This window comes from Camelus ferus, chromosome 23 (assembly GCF_009834535.1).
Source record: "Camelus ferus isolate YT-003-E chromosome 23, BCGSAC_Cfer_1.0, whole genome shotgun sequence".
In the NCBI taxonomy this organism is placed as follows: domain Eukaryota; kingdom Metazoa; phylum Chordata; class Mammalia; order Artiodactyla; family Camelidae; genus Camelus; species Camelus ferus.
This window is the reverse complement of record NC_045718.1, coordinates 27,261,677-27,280,504: the sequence shown is the minus strand read 5'-3', so window position 1 is coordinate 27,280,504 and position 18,828 is coordinate 27,261,677. Positions and strand designations below refer to the sequence as shown.

The 18,828-nt window shown below is 44.1% G+C and overlaps 1 protein-coding gene and 1 pseudogene across 1 annotated transcript in view; one reads left to right on the top strand and one right to left on the bottom strand.

Moving 5' to 3' along the window:
- Positions 1–5,492, bottom strand: LOC102513979 (annotated as a pseudogene).
- Positions 5,493–12,464: 6,972 nt separating this feature from the next.
- Positions 12,465–18,828, top strand: part of ADSS2 (adenylosuccinate synthase 2) — a 31,824-nt gene continuing 25,460 nt past the window's right edge. The window contains exon 1 of the mRNA XM_032466546.1: positions 12,465–12,763. Within this exon, the coding sequence (XP_032322437.1) occupies positions 12,581–12,763 (183 nt within the window). The 5' untranslated portion in view covers positions 12,465–12,580. The remainder of the gene's footprint in view (positions 12,764–18,828) is intronic.

Genomic DNA, 18,828 nt, shown 5'->3' with positions numbered 1-18,828 from the left:
TTAAATGCCAGTTCTTGAGGGGAGCAGCTTTTTATAGTGGGGTGTGGAGCTGATTCCCCTCTCCTCACTACTCATGGGAAACCCATTCCATGGCCACAGAGAACCTGGTCTTGTCATCCAGACAATGTAGCCAATTGGTCTGACTCCACAGTCTGCACAGACCAGCAACCTAATGTTGTCCATGTCCTTGGTGAAGCCCACGTCCTGAAAGACGAAGATGTCAACCAGCCAGTGCTCCAGGGGAAGAGATGCTGCCATCAGCCAGAGTGGGCTTCTTTCTCATGGAGGGTCAGAAAAGCTGCAGTGGAAGAGAACATAAAGAATACAGAATCTGAACTTTCCCAGTCATGCTATCACCCTTGTTCTACTTACTCTTTACACAGCTCCCCACCAGTTTCTTGGAATGAGAACAATGTGAGGAACCCCATCATTAAGTTTCAGACTGGGATGCTTGGAGACTCCTATGTTGCCTCTGGTCCAAGCCCCAAGCTAAAAAAGCCCCATCTTTTAGAGTCCTGGTTCTCCAACCCTGTGCCTTTATAAGGCATCAGGGTAAAGCCCTAAATTGGAAGAAGGCTGCAGCCAACTGGGCTGTGAGTCCATGTGGATTTCACCTCTACTGCCCTCTGTTGGCCATGAGGAGGGAGAATGGGTAAAGTGCTGGAATTGAGACAGACTTTCTGTCCCGGAATGCTGAGGCAGATACACTTTCAGCAGCTTTCACCAGAACCTCTAGAAGGCTTACCTTTCCTTAAGGTGGCTGGAGATAAGGGGGTACATAGGAACCACCACATGAAGTCAGAGCACCAGTGCCCAGGTCCTGAGCCCCAAATATCTGTCAGGGTGGTCTGCCCACATAGGACAGAAGGGCCAGTCCTCCACCGGACATCCTCTGGCTGTAATCACTGGGGGGCAGAGGCCACCCTGCCCATCAACTTAGAAGGAGGACAAAGAATTTGGGAAAGTTGGAGAAGACGCATTGCCTGAGCAGAGTTCCACGTCATATAGTTCCACACCCCTTGCAAAACTGATTGTATTTGCAGGGCATTAGGGAAACAGTTGAATGAGACATACAAAACTGGGGAGAGAGAACAGGCTTTGCAGGGGCCAAGGCCCCCCCCCCCCCAGTATTCTTTACTCTCATCCTCTCCATCCGTTGACTCCCTGCCCGCTTTTTCATAATCCTTCTCTAGGGCGCTGGGACCTCCCAGGCCTCAGAGTACTCCTCTTCCTCCATGCCCTCACAAGTGCCTCTTTGGCATACATCAAGTCCAACTTGTGGTTGAGGCAGAACCAGACCTCAGTAACACTGAGCATCACCCCCTGTACTTTGGCCAGGTCCCCTCACAGTGGGGGGCTGTGAAGAAACAGCAAGTAGTGTGAATGCCTGGTTCTGTGTTCCCTGGAGGGAGCCTGTACAAGGAGTCCCATGACTGGGGAAGGGCCAGTCACCTGGCGTTCAATATTTGCCAGTTTATGAAGAACAAGTTCACCATCACAGGGAAACAATTTCGGAATGTGGGACACTCAAGACAAGGAGCCTAGTCTCTTCCAAGTCACACACATACAAAAAAAGGGTCAACTGCTTTATATTAAAATATTTAAGAGACAAATAAATACAATGCCTGGTTCTTGATTATATCCTGACTTTGAAAACTGACTAAAAACAATTCGTGGCTACTGGGAAAGTTTGAATATTGACTCGGTATTTTTATTTTGGAGAAGTATTATTAATTCTGTGAGGCACAAAAACAGATGTTTGCTATATAATAGCTATAAAGGAGTTTAAATGGGCCAGCAAGGCAAAAATAAAGGAAACATAGAATTAGATGTTGGATCTAGGTAATGGGTATGTGAGTGTTAACTGCAAGTCTCCCCACTTTCCTGTAGTTTAGAAATCAACAGTTTAAACAAAATATAGAACCTTGTGAAGATCTCCAACTGAATCTAAACTTAACCTAGTTTAAACACTGCTCTATTCAGACTGTATAAGTACATTTCATATTCAAATTTTTTTTTAAAAGTCAACTTCCTCTTAATGCCTCCAAGGGTAGAAAGCTTACCAGTAACTCCTGAAGGCAACCTGTTCTTCCTTTGAGTAGCTAAGCTTTCCTAAAATGCAGAGCCGAGAAACAGAGTCAGCCTCTCACATTTCCTGCTCCTTTGTTCTGAGCTGCAGGATGACTCTTTAATACTAGCAAGTTTCTACTATCTTTATGACCAGAAGTCCCTACCTCCTCTCCATTGTGGTCACATACACAGCAGTGTAATAGGGCAGGAAAGCTGTATATTTTCTAAATGTCACAACTGCTACCTTTATCTTTCTAGTCTCACCCTGGAACAAAAACCATAAAACTTTAAACTAGGTCATGTGTCTGGTACCCTCTGGGCATGTGAACTGATAAAAGGGTGGGGCATAAACGAATTACTCAAAACGAAGAGACAGAAGACCTTCTGCGACATAGAGCTTCTGGCCCCTGTTTTGCCCGTTATCTGAATGGCAGGCCTTTCTGTGCTTCCCAAAACACTCCGTTCTGAGCAGGAGCCGTATTAAGTGGGCGTGTCCCTGGCTCCTGTGAACAAAGACAGCCCTGCCCCAGTCTGACTGGGAGGCCTAGGGAATGCCTATTTTCCAGGCTAAGAGACATGAAACACACTTTACCTTTCGTAAAGGCAAACTTTCAAGTAGAAATGACCCTGGAGTACAGGCCACAGGCCTGGGTTCTAGACAAGGTGAGCTCTCTTATGCTAAAGACAGCCCCGAAAGCTGCTATTTGCCTGATTCTCCCCATCCCTGGTGCATGTTTTCATGCCTGCAGCTTTGCAGGAATCTCCCTTCTCAGCAGGTATGCAGGACACATGCCGACCCCTCCTTTCCTCCCCAACTTGGCTTGGAACCACGTGGGACACCAGCCTGCAAACCAGATGGTGTGCCTGGTCTTGAGAGTGGCAGTGACACCGTCACATCCTCGGGCACCACATCTCCATGGCAGAGCAGGCGGCAGGCCATGTATTTGCCATAGTGAGGGTCACACTCGACCATCTGACTGGCGCGTTTGAAGCAGGCGCTGGTGATCTCTGACATGGAGAGCTGCTCGTGATAGGCCTTCTCAGCTGAGACAATGTGTGAGCAGGTCACTAAGGGGAAGGGGATTCAGGGGTAGGACATCAGATTGGTCTGGAGCGCTGCAAGGCCTGTCCACATTGAGGGCACTAGCAAAACGCAGGGCGCAGCAAAATGCAGAGGACAATCTGGCTGATGAGCCAGTTGAGGTTGGTGTAGGTAGGGCACTTGATGTCCAGGGGTGGTGACATATCACGGATGGCCTCGTTGTCCTCCGTGAAGGCACAGTCTGTGTGCTCCAGGGTGGTGTGAGTGGTCAGGATGGAGCTGTAAGTTTCCACAACTGCTTTTGATACTTGGGAGGCTGGGTAGACAGCAAACTCAAACTTGGATCTCTTGCCATAGTCAAGAGAAAGCCACTCCACCAGCAGGGGGGTGAAGCCTAAGCCAGTGGCCCACTCAAAGCTCTGGAAGATGAGGAAACCCTGAAGCCTGGTACACTGGTCTGTCTGGGGTGGGAGAGAACACTGCTCACAATGCAGATGGCATATTAGCTCCCCCAGCCTTCTTCTGCTGGCAGAACCCTTTTCTGTCTAGAAAGGTATTGTGACCTAACTACAGCTGTATTCACGTGTGTACTTAAAAAACCCAAAACTTTGAAGCATAACTTATACTTAAGTATATAGATGCTATTGAACGTACAATGAATAATTTGACAAATGTATATACCTATAGAACCTCCAAACTAGTCAAGATATAGAAATTTCCATCACTGCAGAAAGTTCTCTCATGCTTCACCTCTATAAAAGGTGAGAAGAAAATATCTCCAAGGGGCTTGGAGTCCTGGGGCACAGAGGACCCAGGAGGGCAGTGCTGTGTGTGTGAAGTGGCAGGGGTCTAAGAACAACAAGCCGAGCTGCTGAGGCAGCTTCCGCCCACCTGCTGGGGCCCTTGACGGATCAAAGTTCAAAGAACGCCTGGATCGGACAGTCAGGCCTGGCAAAGCGAGGACAGCAGAGCAGAAAGCCCGAGGCCACAGACCAGTCCACGAAGCAGGTTCATCAGACTTCTAACCCCAGATCCACACCCAGGATGCACAGCTCCCTCCAGAGGAAGCCAAGTGGATGGACAGGCCAGAGGAACCATCAGCACCAGCCGCAGGCCTGGGGTTCCCCTTTCTTCCTAAGGATGCACTGATCTCCTGCAGGTGCCAAGGCACCAGGTCTGCTCACTAGTTTTTGGATCCGCTCCAGCACCAGATAGAGGCTCTCCTTCCCCACAGTGTGGTGACCTTGGGCAGAGTTGCTGGCAGCATCTTTCCCCCCAGGTATCAGCTGCTCCAGGTGGAAGAGCTGCCTGTACCTGCCAGTTCTTTCCCCATCCTGGGAGAAAGAAAGGTCTCCTCTCCCACGGGGACACAGGCACTAGGACCTTTGTGGCTGAGCTCCCCCAGGTAGGACTGAACAGAGAGGTACACAGCACTTCCAAGCCCACTTCTAAAGCCCAGTCCTACCTGGGCTGTGACGGGGAAGGTTAGGGGGTCCCTTTACCAGTCCCTTCCCTGGCATCATAGGCACTTCATTCTGTTTAGTGAAGAATCAGAGGGTGTTTAGGGGACTCTCACTTGACTTTTGATTGGGATAAGAACACAGACTAATGCAAAAAACCCAGTCCACAGTTTAACATTTACACCAATGTCTTTAGAAAGACAGGAGAGGGGTGACATTTTCAGGAACAGGAAAGTGAGGAAACCCAGATGCAGAAAGGAGGAAGCACAGGAACTCCTGGGAGCCAACACAGCCAAGTTCACCCAGGTCCACATTCTATTAGGGAACCCATTTCAGTTAAGGCTGAGAACATAGTGAATGTTCTCAGCACCCAGTTCTGCAGGCAATGTTATCCCCAAGAACCTGAGGCTAAGGAAAGGGAGTTTGAAATTTCTGCTTTTACATCCAGGCTTTTCTGCAGTTCCAGGGCTGACCCCTGACTCAAATATCTAGCAGTTTCTGGGCAGAGCTGTCTGATTAATCGCCCCCTCAGCACAGGAAGTCCCAAGAACCCCTGAAGACTAAGTCTAGACAAAAGCAACAGATTTCAGTGTTGTTCTCGTCAGGCAATTGCCTGCATTCCAAGAGCTTTTCCCCTAAGCAGAGGTCCCAGCTGACTTTGGATGGCAAAAAATAGGGGCTGGGGACAGGCATTCCCCCACCAGGTGCCCAGTCACCTACGACATAAGGGTCCAGGTCCACAAAGACAGCCTTGAGCATGTGCTTGCCAGCCCCTCTCTTACTAAAAGTGTTGAAGGAGTCATTGTAGCTCCCCAGGCCTGCTCACTGGTGCCATAGGGCTGGATGTCATGCTCCAGTCAGTAGGGTTCCCAGCAGGCACTGCCCATTTGCTCCCCAGCCTGGTGCACGGGGACAGAGACACACTCATGCTGTTGGGAGAAGTGGAGCAGTGGTGTGGTGTGAGGAGGGAGGAGGGCCTGAAAAGCCTTCCCTGAGAGCATCCTTTATCCTTCCTCCCTGGAGGCTGAAGCCTGGCAGTGCATTACCTGGTCTGAAACCCAAAAGACTGGGTTCCTTTCCATGCCTTCTCCCACTTCATTTTCTCTTCATTTACTCAGGGTTTGAGAACAGAGGGGTCTAATCCTAAATCTTCTAGAGAAATCCAATACCAAGTAGCCAAACCTCACTACCTAGTGCCCTGTCTGCTGGCTGGGGTGATTCGGGAAGGCTCAGCCCCCTGCATGCCAAGACAGGGCCCTCTGGAGCTTCTAGCCCTGGACCCTGAGGAGGAGTCCTCCACGTTTGGGTGTCCTCCATACCCTGAGAGGGCAGATGAGTTCAGGTCTGTGGGTAAATGGAAGCAGAGACTCTATGTAGAGTTCGAGCACTTTGAAAGCTCCCTTTTGGCAGGGAGAGTAATATGCCCCTATTCTGTTCAATTTCTTCTTTTTTGGTAAATTAGGTTTATTCGGTTTTTTTGTTTTTTGTTTTTTTTTGGAGGAAGTACTGGGGATTGAACCCAGGACCTCAGGCTTGCTAAGCATGCACTCTACCACTTGAGCTATACTCTCCCCCAATATGCCCCTATTCTGGACACCGGTCCTGACCCCCAGTACATGCGTGTTAATCCAGATGAGAACAGCTTAAGGGTCACAATGGAGGCAGAAGCCTCACCCCACCTGTCAACTGTCCTCACTGGGGTAATGCCTGTGATGGAGAGGATTTCCTGGCTCTGCTCCTTCACCCAATCCAGTCTAGACCGTCCCAGATGCAGAGGGCGGTCTTCGAGGAGATGGGCAACCGTTTCACAGTTCAGCAGTTCAGTTAGGAACCATCCTTCAAGACAGTCTCAGAGCCTCTTCAAGGTTCAGCCAGAGGTGGGGATCCTGAGATTCCTGGGAGGCGCCCGGGCCTGTGTACACACCCTGAGTTCTCCGTTGAGGGACTTCGCGTCCTTGGGCACCCAGAGAGGAGACAGATGGGCAAAGGGCATACCTCCCCGGGTCCCGGAGCTCACTGAACCCCTGCTCAGGTACGGACCAAAGGTCGTGCGCCTTTGACCTCCGGCCCGCGTCGGGCCGCCCAGGCTCCGAACCGGAGGGACCTGCGGGGGGTTCCCCGCCGTCCCGGGCGCGGCCGCCGCGCCGGCTGTGGTCTCCGGGGCAGGCGGCGCCGCGTCAAGGTCTCGGGCGGGGAAACGCGCGGGTCTCGGTCTCCCGCCCCGCCGGCAGCGCCGGGGACCCTGCTGGCCCGCGTCCGCCTCTGGCCCGGAAGGCGCGGGGAAGAGCCGGGCTCCGAGGCCGGCCCGCCCGGCCTTTCTGCGCAGCCCACGGTCCCCGCGAACAGTCCAGACGCCCCGCGCAGCATCCCCGGCGCCTCTCACCGTGGTTGCTCCGACGGGTGGAGGCTGCACAGGGCCCTGGACCCTCCTGGGACTGAGTCCCCGCGAGCCTCCAGCCTTGCCTCCCCGCCGGGCTCCCATTGTGCCGGGGCCCCCCACGCGCTTCTCACCCGGCTGTCTGAGATGAGGTTTTGAGTTCTAAATACTTAAGCATAGCAAATCAGTCCACTTCTTAGTTTGGGAGGGTTAATTGATGTTTTTTATAAAGTGATTGGGCACCCCCCAATGACTACTCTATTTGTGCAGCACAGTTCAGAGGAACCTAAGCTTCTGTCATCTCCTATTCTCACTTCCCAGTGGAAAACCCAGTTTATGCGGGTTAGGCTTGGAGACGAATTCTTGCCTTAGAAAACCTGCAGCTATAAATGACTTTCTGCTCAGAGAGTGCAGGAAGACCTAAAGTTATGGTGTCGCTTGCCACTGCCCCCTGAATTCTTGCAGCTGGTTTTTTGTTTGTTTGCTTTTCCCCCAACAAGACTCGAGCCACATCATTCAAAAGTATCCTGAAATACTTTAAAACTTAATGCTCAGGTGGTTTAAGTCCAGGTTGCTTAGGTTAACTTCGAACTCTGGAAAGTGTTTTTTGGTCTCAACCCTTGGGTTTTATGAGGCTGCCAGCTCTAAAGTGGATGTCTTTGGTCAAAGGATAAGAAGTGAGTGTGTGGGTGAATATTTAAGTAAGTACTTTGAAAAAAACCCTTGCATATACAAAGCTGAGACATGGTTATTCACTGCCTGTCACTGCTCCAAACAAAACAGCTCAAATGTTGTGTTCTACTGAAGGTGGGCATATCACTGGTTAAAATGAGGCTACTTGGCCATAAACTCAAAAAAGTCAAACTCAACACCATCATCTCATCCTCGCCCACCAAATTAGGCAGCTATCTCACCTGCTGGTAGAGTCTGCCAGTTAAAAACATCTTTCCATCCCTCTACTGAATGGAGTCCACTCTAACCAAGGGATTATAAATGCATTTGAAGCAGTGACATCCTTAGTATTATTTTGTTGAAATCACACAAACCCCCCTCTCTTGATGTAAACATGCTTTTTTACATCACACCAATTAAAATTAGTCCTTTTTCAAGATATTTGGATTTATTTCTGTTATCTAAACTGCTTCCAAGTTTAGATTTTTATTTCTAACTTTTCCTTCTTTCCTCTACGTCACCTGTCAACCTCAAAAGTAAGACAGCCAGCTATTTTACCAGCAAAATGGGTTTATTTGGGAATAGCAGAAAATTGCAGTTCAGAACAGGTAAGCTATGGTGAATCATAGGCAAATAAGGAGAACAAAGGAGAGGGGTTTGCTTTTATTAGGTTTTAAGAAGAAGCTGGGGGTGATTGTTTTGAACAAAAGTCCGTTGGAGAAGAGCCAGTCGGGTTGCAGCAGTTTCTCATGGGCTGCAAGTTGTAGTTAGTGCATCGCTGTTGGGTCAAGGAGGGAATCTTCCTTCCTTTTTCTTAAAAGCAGGAGATGAAGTTGCTCTGTGAAAAATGTCCTCCCTTATAGCTGAAGAAAATTGACATTCTATCTTCCTTCTTGCTGCTGGCTCTGTAGGCTGCAATAAGTGGCACGCGTGACAGTTCCTTCTTCCTGGCTTCCTGACTCCACTTCCGATGAGGTTGCCTTCATTTTCACGTTTCCCTTTCTGATCATGAACTTTCCTCAAAAGCACTGCTGATCAAGAGTCAGGTTTTCTGCATTTTGTCCCTTGGTGCCAGGAAGGCGCTTTTCTGGTTCCCATGCCCATGTCATAGGGAAAGAGCAGACTGGAAACCACTGAGGCCACGCTGGAGTAACAGGGAAGGGTGGGAGGGATAACTCCCAAGCATTTTCCATCTAAAGATCATAAACATTGCACTAAGCTAGTATCACCCTATTGGGTATGTCGTTTTAACAAAGATTTAACAAGAAATTTAAAATGGACTATGCAAAGCAGAGTTAAAAGTAATATGAAAAGTTATGTTTATATGTTGGTTCTAAACCAGGAGCCCAAACCTGAAGGTAGGTCAAAAGATGAGTGGTCATCAGGTGAAATTTGTTGTAACCAATGGGTTAGTTCCTCGATCTCGTCTAATTGAGTTTTTCTTCCTCCAGAGGCATTTAACCAAGAAGGTGGTATTTGCTATTGAAGAAAATGCCTTCTTGTTCAGCAAGTAGCTAATCAAGGGCTATGAGAAATTGCAAAACTGCCTTAGCTAACAAGTCAAATGATGAATTGGCAAGCTCTCCTAATGTTAGAGACAGATTTCTGACCATGCATCCACTGGAATTTATTCTGATCCAGAGGAGAAAGGCTCTCCTTATGGAGGCAAACTCAGACTGAGGTAGGCCTCTTGAAGGTCTCTCTTAAGGAGGCTTAATGGGGTGGACCAATGGGAGGCTTCCAACATCTTAACCTGTAGCTGATGTCAAGGGGATGCTGGGTGAAATTAGCAGTAGCACTTGGGAAAAGTGAAAACATTTTTTACGGAATAGATGAAAGAGTCACCATTGTCGTGTAATAGGTTGAAAATGCAGAAACGAGTATTGTCTTTCCAAGAAGAAGAGGGAAAGGATAAGGTAAGACATTAACAGCAGGAAAAGATATACAGGCCTGGTCCAGTCATTATGGGAAAGATGTCTCCTTCAGCTATTGTCTGTTTCAGTTCCTAGTCAGTTTGATTCAGCACTTGTTATAGGACTGGATGCCGGGTGAAGTCTTCTTTAGCCATGACATGTCTACCCACGGCCCAAGCCTCTGAAGTCTGGCTGCATTTGGGCAGTGAGGAGGATCTTGGTGTAGTTCCTTCCAAGGAAATTTAAGGGCAGTCTTTGTTCTTATTGATTTCAAATCAGAAGGGTGGGAGAAAATCAGAAACATTAGTCTGGAGCTTTGTAGTCAGATAATTGAGGAAACTCCTAGGAGAGTTTAGGATCCAGTCCAGCTTACAGGTATATAACAAAACCCTGAAGAAAATTAACAGGGTAAGAATCTAATATCTACAAAGGTGCAAAAATAATTTCTCTCTCCATAATTATCCCCCTTTTTAATAAAAAAACATAGTAAAATTAATTTGTTTGTATTAAATTCAACTTGATTATAGAAAGAATAGTGATTGATCAAATAAAGCTCTTTTTAAGACTTCTTTGCTGGAACCTTATAAGCAAGGTACTAGGTTTAATTTTTCCAAGCACTTCCTTAGAATTGTCTGTTCATATCCGAGTCTATGTATCTCTCTCTCTCTCAAATATGACATTCCAGTCAAAGCCTTGGTAATGTAGTCGATATTTCCAATTGTATCCTGTTATAAGCAGAACATGTTCTCATTGAATTCACATAAATAACTAACTGTATTGTCAGGAAAAGAATACTTAAGAGTTTTCAAATTCTGGGGGAATCAGGTAGAAACAAAAAGATAAAAAATCATAAAAATTATAATCATCCTTATTTGTTCATTTAGTTCCCTGCAATTCTTGTTGGTCTTGATCTTGGGTTAGCAGCTTTATGAATCAATAAATTTTCCATTAAAGTTCTAGAACTATTTACCCAGTTCAGTGTTATGATCTTAAAGTTATCAGAAATCTGCATTCTAGAGTACTTGTTAGGGTCTTTTCCATGAATCTCCTTGAAGATGAAGCATTTTTGTAGGAATCTTTTTGCAAAACATTAGATCAAAACAATGACTGTGAATGACAAAAGACTTAAATGTCCATTATTAAAGATCCAATAAGAATTCATTATAATGGAATTGACAAGGGAATTTGGTTATTTCTGTGACATACAACATTGTAAAAGCTAGAATTATGAATCATAATATATGAGGACATATCAGATTTCTAGGAATGTCATATAATTTCTGAGACATTTATAACATATATCTATACAGATACAACATAAAGAAGGCTTAGTGTTATTTTTTATTTGACAGTGCTTCCCACATAATTTCCCAAATAAGCCTAATTAGTTTAATATTTCCCTTTTTATAAGGAGATAAAACAGACCCTTTGAGATGCTCCAGGGGCCCTCCAGAAAAATCCCAAAGTTAGTTTAAGGTCAAAAAGACTTCATTTACAATTTGATTTTGGGGAAGTTTGTCAAAAATATCCAAAGTTTTGGACACGATTAAATTGGATCACAGATCATTATGAAATAATATTTAATTATTCATTTAGTAAAAGTGACAAAAAGATTTCAAGGGTTAGAGCATTGTTGCTGGGGCAGGGAGGGATCTGCCTTCCTTTTTTAAAAGCAGGTGATAAAGTTCCTATGTAAAAAACAATGTCCTTCCTTGTACCAGAAGAAAAGCAATATTCTTGCCTTCCTTCTTGTTACAGTCTGCTGGGATGGTACCTGCATGAGAGCTCCCACTTTGGGGCTCCCCAACTCCATTTAAAATGAGGTTTGTCTAGTTTCATATTTTCCTTGGAATCTAGCGACAACTGAAATACTAAGAGGAGTGGAATATACAGAAAAGGACCTGGGCTCTGGATTCAGACCATCTAGGTACTAATTCAGTCCTCACTAGATGAAGTTAACTAACTTTTAAAACCTGTAAAATAAGGATAAGATAGTATTACCTACCTCATATGGTTGTGGGAATTAAAAGTGCACTACTGTACACTATATGATACCGGTAATTCATTCCTCCTCTCTAAGCCTCTGTTACTGATATAAATGATTAGGTTTAGGACTCTACATGATCTCTAGATTTTCAGGCCCAATGTCCTCTACATTAAGGCTTTGCTTTTTATTTTTCATTTTTATTAGGTAAAATAATTTGACTGCACATATACAATATATTGCATGTAAATGCATATATATATTACACATATTTAAAAAATTTACATATATGCACTGCTCATTGTTTCTAAGAAAGTTTAGAGCTTTAGCTTTTTAAACTTACATAGTTATCAAAGGAATTAAGCTTAAGGCTTTCCTTTTGAGTTTGCCCTGTTTGATCCTTGTCCTTCTGTTCTCACTTCAAACCTTTACTTTCCAATTTTAAAACTATAATAAGTTCCAATTTCACCCCTTTTGTATTTTGAAATTCCACCCTTTGTATGTGCACACATTATCTCATCCTCTAACAAAAACAAGTTAAAAAATAATTTAAAAATGATCACTTTCAGAGACAAACGTACAGACAGCAGACACCAAATCACCGGAATTCGTCGCTTCAGCCAGAGCGCTGCCGGGAGTTGTAGTCCGACGCACCGGCACGCACCTCCGCGCCTCTCCAGTTTGAAAAGCTGGAGGAAGGGCGGATGGGCGGGGCGTTGAGGCAGAAGCGAGCTCGAAGCCCCGCCCCCGCCCCTTTCCGCTCATCTGGTTCGCACTGGAGGGGTGCCCGGCCGCGGAAGGGGCGTGGCCTTTTCCTGGGGCGGTGCTGCAGAAGCCGGCGTGCGCGGGGCGGTCCTGGTATCCCTTGAGAGGGCAGCAGGACGCGGGGCGGGCCTGGCGGGAGGGTGGCGACCCGGCGGGCGGGCGGGGCGGGGCGGGGCGGGGGCGGGTTGGATCTGGCTGCTTCTTCCTCCGCATGTGGCTGGCGGCCGCAGAGCAGTTCGGTTCGCGCACTCACAGCCACCCGCGTCCCCTTCGGGCTCTCCTAGCGTCTTTGGAGCCATGGCGTTCGCCGAGACCAACCCGGCGGCATCCTCCTTGCCCAACGGCGACTGCGGCCGCCCCAGGGCGCGGCCCGGAGGGAACCGGGTGACGGTGGTGCTCGGCGCGCAGTGGGGCGACGAAGGCAAGGGGAAGGTGGTGGATCTGCTGGCGCAGGACGCCGACATCGTGTGCCGCTGCCAGGTGAGGCGGCCGCGCTTTGACGGGAAGCCGGCCCGCGAGCTCGGGCCCAGAACTCGCATCCACTGTCCAAAATAAGGTGTCACCTTGAGGGTCTCTCCTCTTGTTTTGAGCCACGGCGACGCGGAGAAATGGCGGGAGGTCGAAGACCCCTGACCTGGGGTCCTGGGTTGAGGGCTTGGGGTAGCTCTGGAGGAAAATGCGGGTTGACATGAAGCCATCGAGATGCGCGATGCCTGGGGAATTGCATTTTTCCGTCTGGGGACCAGTGCCCAACCCCAGGTCTAGGGCCGGAGTGGAGGTGGGATACGGTCCGAGTTTGAGGAGCTACCGCTCGAGGCCTGTTCTGGACTCCGGGCGGAGACCCTGCGCGGCCGCAGAACCCTCCCCATCATCACCCACCCGCCCAGGGAGACCGAGTGGGCCGAAACGCCCTGAGATCCAGACTCACCACTCCCCCACCTGCAGGCACCGAGTGTGCAGAGCTTAACCTCTTCTGGTCCACTTTGTTGGCATGAGAACCCACCTCGGGGCTTTGGACTGTTCTTAATGGCTCCGGTTTTTCACTCCGTACCCAGAAAACGGAGGGGAGATTATGTTTACCTGTTGGTCCCAGAGGAAGGAATCCCAGCTCTTTGAGTGAGGCAAGTAAATACATGGATGTCAAATCTGATATCTAGAAATACTTACATTGTTACACACTCACATCTAGAGTGAACTTTCAGGAAATGGAATGGTAATATACTTTCTACTGGGAGGCACGTGGTTTTCAGTGTAAGCTTTTTTCCTATTTGTCGTTTGCTTTGAAGCAGCCTACAGGGTAGGCCTCTGTAAAGGCTCTTAGATAACTATTAGCAATTTGAAAATTCGAAATAGTTGAGCAATAACCACTTTCAAAACAAATTGTAATGTAATATTTGAAGTTAACTGCTGTCTGTTTAGGTTGCAAAAACGTTTCTTCTTCCTGAACATACATGGCAATATGATGATGCTGTGTATGTTCTAACAAGTTAGTAGGCCCACTTGATTGGAAGTTTTTTTTACCTAAAATTGAATACCACTTGAACATGCAGAAATAAGGTAATCATAGGTACATCAAACATTAAATGCAAACACCTGGTGTTTTTTGCGTGCAGAAATTCACCCTGCCTGTTCCTTTCCTTGGTTAAGATAGCTGTTACACCAATTTCCTTTTAGTTTTACCGTTAGCACCACCACCACCTCTACCTCGCTTCTAGGCTGTAATTCCTCCACCTTTCTGGCAGCACACATACTTAATAACATCCCTAAAGGGGTTGTCTTTGAATTACTGCCTCATATTGCCTTAGGAGCTGGAGTGCTCCAGAAGGCTGGCCTTCACCTTCCTTTTGTCTTAAAATCAGGTCTGGCCATGCTGTGGGGAAAGAAGTATAAGGATACCTAACTTTTTCTGGGTAGGAGGGGAGGGACCTGAGGCCTGTTTGTCTCCTTCACTGTCATTTCTGAGGTCTTCCTTACATGGAAATAGTAGTACTGGGGTTGAGCTACATTATGGGTTGTAAGGTTTTGGGAGTGTAACCATTTATAGCATTTATTCTAAAAGAGCCTCAATTTTAATATCCCTCTGAAAAGTAGTAGAATTAGTTTGTTGATTGGAGGTGTTACTGTATTACTAGAGAAGTACTCCTGAAGGAGGTCATGGACCACTCTGATGCCCTTGGGAAACCTAGAGAGAAGTGATTGAGAAAGAGCCTCGTTTGGCTTTAAAATGTTAGCTGAAGATAGAGGAGAAACATATGAGCAGACTTGTTAGGCAGACTACTCACCTGTAAACTATTGACTTACTACCTTCCTTATACAATTTAAAAATCTTTATATTCTCCTAGTGTCTTTTAATAGTTCATCACTCCAAGGATTTTTACGTCTTGTTTGTGCAAGTAGATCAGTAATGAGTAGATTTAAGCCTATCTCTTGTGATTCACCTTGGTAACTTTGTTATTTGTACTAGTGAGCTGATATCTATTTAATGAAGTTCTCCTGGCTTATAAAATTGAAGGTTATGAAATGTTGAAATTCTTAATGAGTATGGAGAGCTGGGAAAGGTCATCTTTAGGAAAGACATTTTGAGCTTGAATTGCCTTGTTTGATGATTCAAGTTTTGTGCATTATTGAAAATAATATGTATTTTGCTAGAGTTTTATATGTATGTGTATATGTATTTGTCATATTCATTTCATAAAATCAAATATACAGTGTTTCTCCAGAAGAGGTATATGCATAATGTATTTCTATTTTCAACAATGGAATCATAAAATAAAGAATTTTTTTTCCAGTAAAAATACAATTTAAAAACAACCTGACATTGCATTTAACTATATATTTTAATATATAAAATGCCCTTTTGGAGAGAATGGATGCAAAACTAGTGGCGTTTTCATCATCATAGCACTTAAGGCCTATATTTCAGACTCAGGATTTACAGGGAGTTATTTATAACTTGTTACGTACTCTCGATCCTTAGATAAGTGTGTAGGACGTGCATGAAAGAATGACTTAATTTTAAATCGATATATCTTTTAAGAGAAAGAGAAGAATAATTATGTATAGGACCAACTCCAGGCACAGTTCTTTCATTCAGCAATCACATAATGAGTATCTGCAGGGGACCACTTAGCCCTAGAGTTAAAAGCTGAAAAAGGCAGGGCTTCTGCCCACAAGGAACTTACCATCTAGTGGACAGCTGTTACTTAAACAAGTATTGCCAGAGCTGGGATGGAGAAGGGTAATAGTACAGGTTTTTCAAAGAGTTAAAGCATGAGAATAGGAAGACCCCTTCCTGGCAGCACAAAAGTAGTTTTGTTAGGAAGCCTGTTACCAGTTTCCCCACATAAATTCTCTCAAAGTAAACTGTTATACTTTATTTACTTTATTTTGTTGAATAGAAACTACAAAGATTTTAATTACTGCAGTTTATACTGGGCCTTAAGTAATTAGGACTTAATTTATTGTTCTTGGAGAGAGTAAAGCTTGGTAGTCGTGGTTACAGTGACAGGCAAGAAGTTCCCTGTGATCAGGGATAGCCAGTACATTATTCCCTTTCTTTGTGTTTCCCCCTCAGGGTTTTAAAGTTAATATAAAAGGAAAATTTAACTAAAATTAATTATAATGGGAAAGTGTATCCTGTCACTTGCTAAATATAAAAGTAATGACAAAAATGTTAATTTGTAGCTAGGTGCTGGTATCTGCTGAAGGCTCTGAAACCAGCTATTAGTAGGTGATAAAAGAAATGTAAAAGACATACCAAGGAGGGAGGGTATAGCTCAAGTGGTAGAGCACATGCTTAGCATGCACAGGGTCCTGGGTTCAATCCCCAGTACCTCCTCCAAAAAAATAAACAAACCTTATTACCTCCCCCTATACCAAAAAATAAAGTAATTAAATAATACAGTAATAAATAAATAAAATATTAAAAAAAAGAAATGTAAAAGACATACCATCAGCAGACAGACTTTCTCCTTGAAATAATCAGAAAGGTTGAAAGATAATTGAAAAGAGAATAATTTCAGTGTTATTTAATGCCTTGACCTTATACAGCTAAAATTGTTTTCTAAACCACTTCCCATAATTTTGAAGATGGTGGAGAATTAGCATTTAAGGTAAGCCATTCTTCCAGCTTTATAACGATTGCTGTTTCTATGTCTCCTGACTATCAGGGTTGCTTTTTATGCATAGCATTTCCCAAGTGCGTACATGAGTGTATATACCAGTGTGTGGTGGAGTTGGTTAAATCTTGCTTTCTTGGGTTACTGTGCTTTCCCTGCTAGAATATACATTTTCTCAAAAAGAGGACTTGTTCCTTTTTTGTTTTCTTCCACAGCACCTAGTACTATGTGAGGCAGAGAGGAAGTAAATATTCAAAAAATATTTATTGGGTGACCTGGATCACCCTTAGAAATTTTTTGAAATCAGTAGTTTAGCCCTTTCCTGTAAATTATTTTTAATATACTCCTGGACAGTTTAATTGTCTGTTGGCACGAGTTTAACATGGAATCCCCAGCATTCCTTGGATTAACATTTGTTACTTAATATTTTTAACTAGTATTTTTTACATTGTACCATTATGTTCAAAGACTTCTCTAGTTTTTATTTCAAGTCTTATCTCTTGTATCTGTGAGAAAATAGATAAGTGATATTTGTATCTTTTTGTGTGTATTTCCTCAGCATATTCCGGTTGAATGCCATGTGATTCTAGTAAGTACTTTTTCTCTGCTGAAGGCACATAGATCTCAAAGTTTGGTCATTGAGGATGTCCCAAGTTGTTCACAAGTTGTTCACTATTTAAACCTATTGGATTTATATTTATATAAATATATATATATATATATATACACACACACACACACACACACACACGTATACATACACACATATATATATAATAGCATTGTCTCTATTTCTGAGACATAAAATTTTAAAGTATAAGAGATCATCTTAGTATCTGGTCAATATTCTGTTTCTTTAATTTTGGTGGAAATGGGTGGGTTACTTGGGTGTTTTCATGTTTCTTTAGGAAAAACTATTGCCTAGAACAAATCTAGAGTGAACTGGTAAGTTGATATGTATTTAATAGCTTATTTACTGTAACTGGATACAAATCTAGTTATATTATCTTTCAGGAATTAGGTCAGATTTTGACACCAAAGGTTAATGTGGATGACCTACATACCAATAAGTGAAGATTGGTGACTGTTAGAATACTTTTGTCAGTGGAAAAAGGGACATTGAGGTATTCAGTATGGTCTGGAGAAAGCAATTAAAAAGAACAGTAAATAGAGGAGAATTCCCATGGCTACTATGGCTCCAAGGTGGAATGGTTCTTTATACTGAACAACTTTTAATTATATTTAATTCAGTATAATAAAACTCTTTAAAAATAGGAGGTCCCATGAAATTTTAAAAAAGGGATCTTTGTCTCAAGCTTTTAAAAAACCCTCTTAAAGGAAGGATTTATTCATGAGAGAAAAGTTTTTTGACTTGAAATCTGCAGTTCAACTTCAGTGTATTTTAAAGAAAATATCTCCATAAATGTAATGATTAGATGAATTTGTATTAAGCATTTACAAAGAGCTGCATAACATTATTGGTTTATGCAGTTTTTAGTTGCATGTCTGATCCTCCCATCTATGACCCTGGTCATCTCTGAGCCTTGTTAGTAAGTGTGTATATTACATTTTGGTACCTCGACTCTACAGCTTCTTAATTAGGAGCCTGAAATGCCCCAAGGCAATGTTCCTTTCCATTTTCATTGTGAGAAGCTGTTTTATAATGGTAATTTAAGGTATAAAAGATAAAGTACCTGAGCTTTTTGTCATTTGTGTGACATTTGTCTGTGTATGAGACTGGAAGGTAACCATAGTAGTGTAAGGTAAAGAGGCTATCTTAAGCCTTTAAAAGGTAACTGAGCAGTGCACTTGGATGTGTTTGCTAAAAAGAAATTCAGATACCCTGTATATGTTTTCTCTTCCCATCTAGTGTGTCTGGTAACTGTTGAATAGTTTAATTTGATCAACTTACTGCTGCTAACTTAACCTGCTCTCCTTCGAAATTGTAAACTAATTGCAATTATATGAATATTTTTATAAAAGAATAGTCATCCTTGTTTATAATTATTTTATTGCTGTAGATTGAAACGTGTTTTAGTTTTGGCAAATAGTGAAATGTTTAATCTGGAAAGGGACACAGGCCTTACAGTCTTTACCGAGAAACAGCACAGGTAATAGGCATAGACTCAAAAGCTTGTTAGGGTTCTAAGAAGCTTGAAGGCTAGACAAGAAATGGGAGCCCTTTTTTTGGTTGCTGGAGTAGTTCAGAGGCATTCCTGCTCTCTGCTATAATCCATAGTGTTTTCTCTGATTTCTTGATTGATGTTCATTTTGAGCTCTATGATTACAGAACAGTGTTCATATATTCAGAGCAAAAAGGACAAAGAGAAAACATAGGCCCGACTAAGTGGACTGAGAAATGCCTCTGGGCTATGTGCATGAAGCTCTTAGATCTCAACACTGTTGCTAGAAAAGAGACAGCATTGG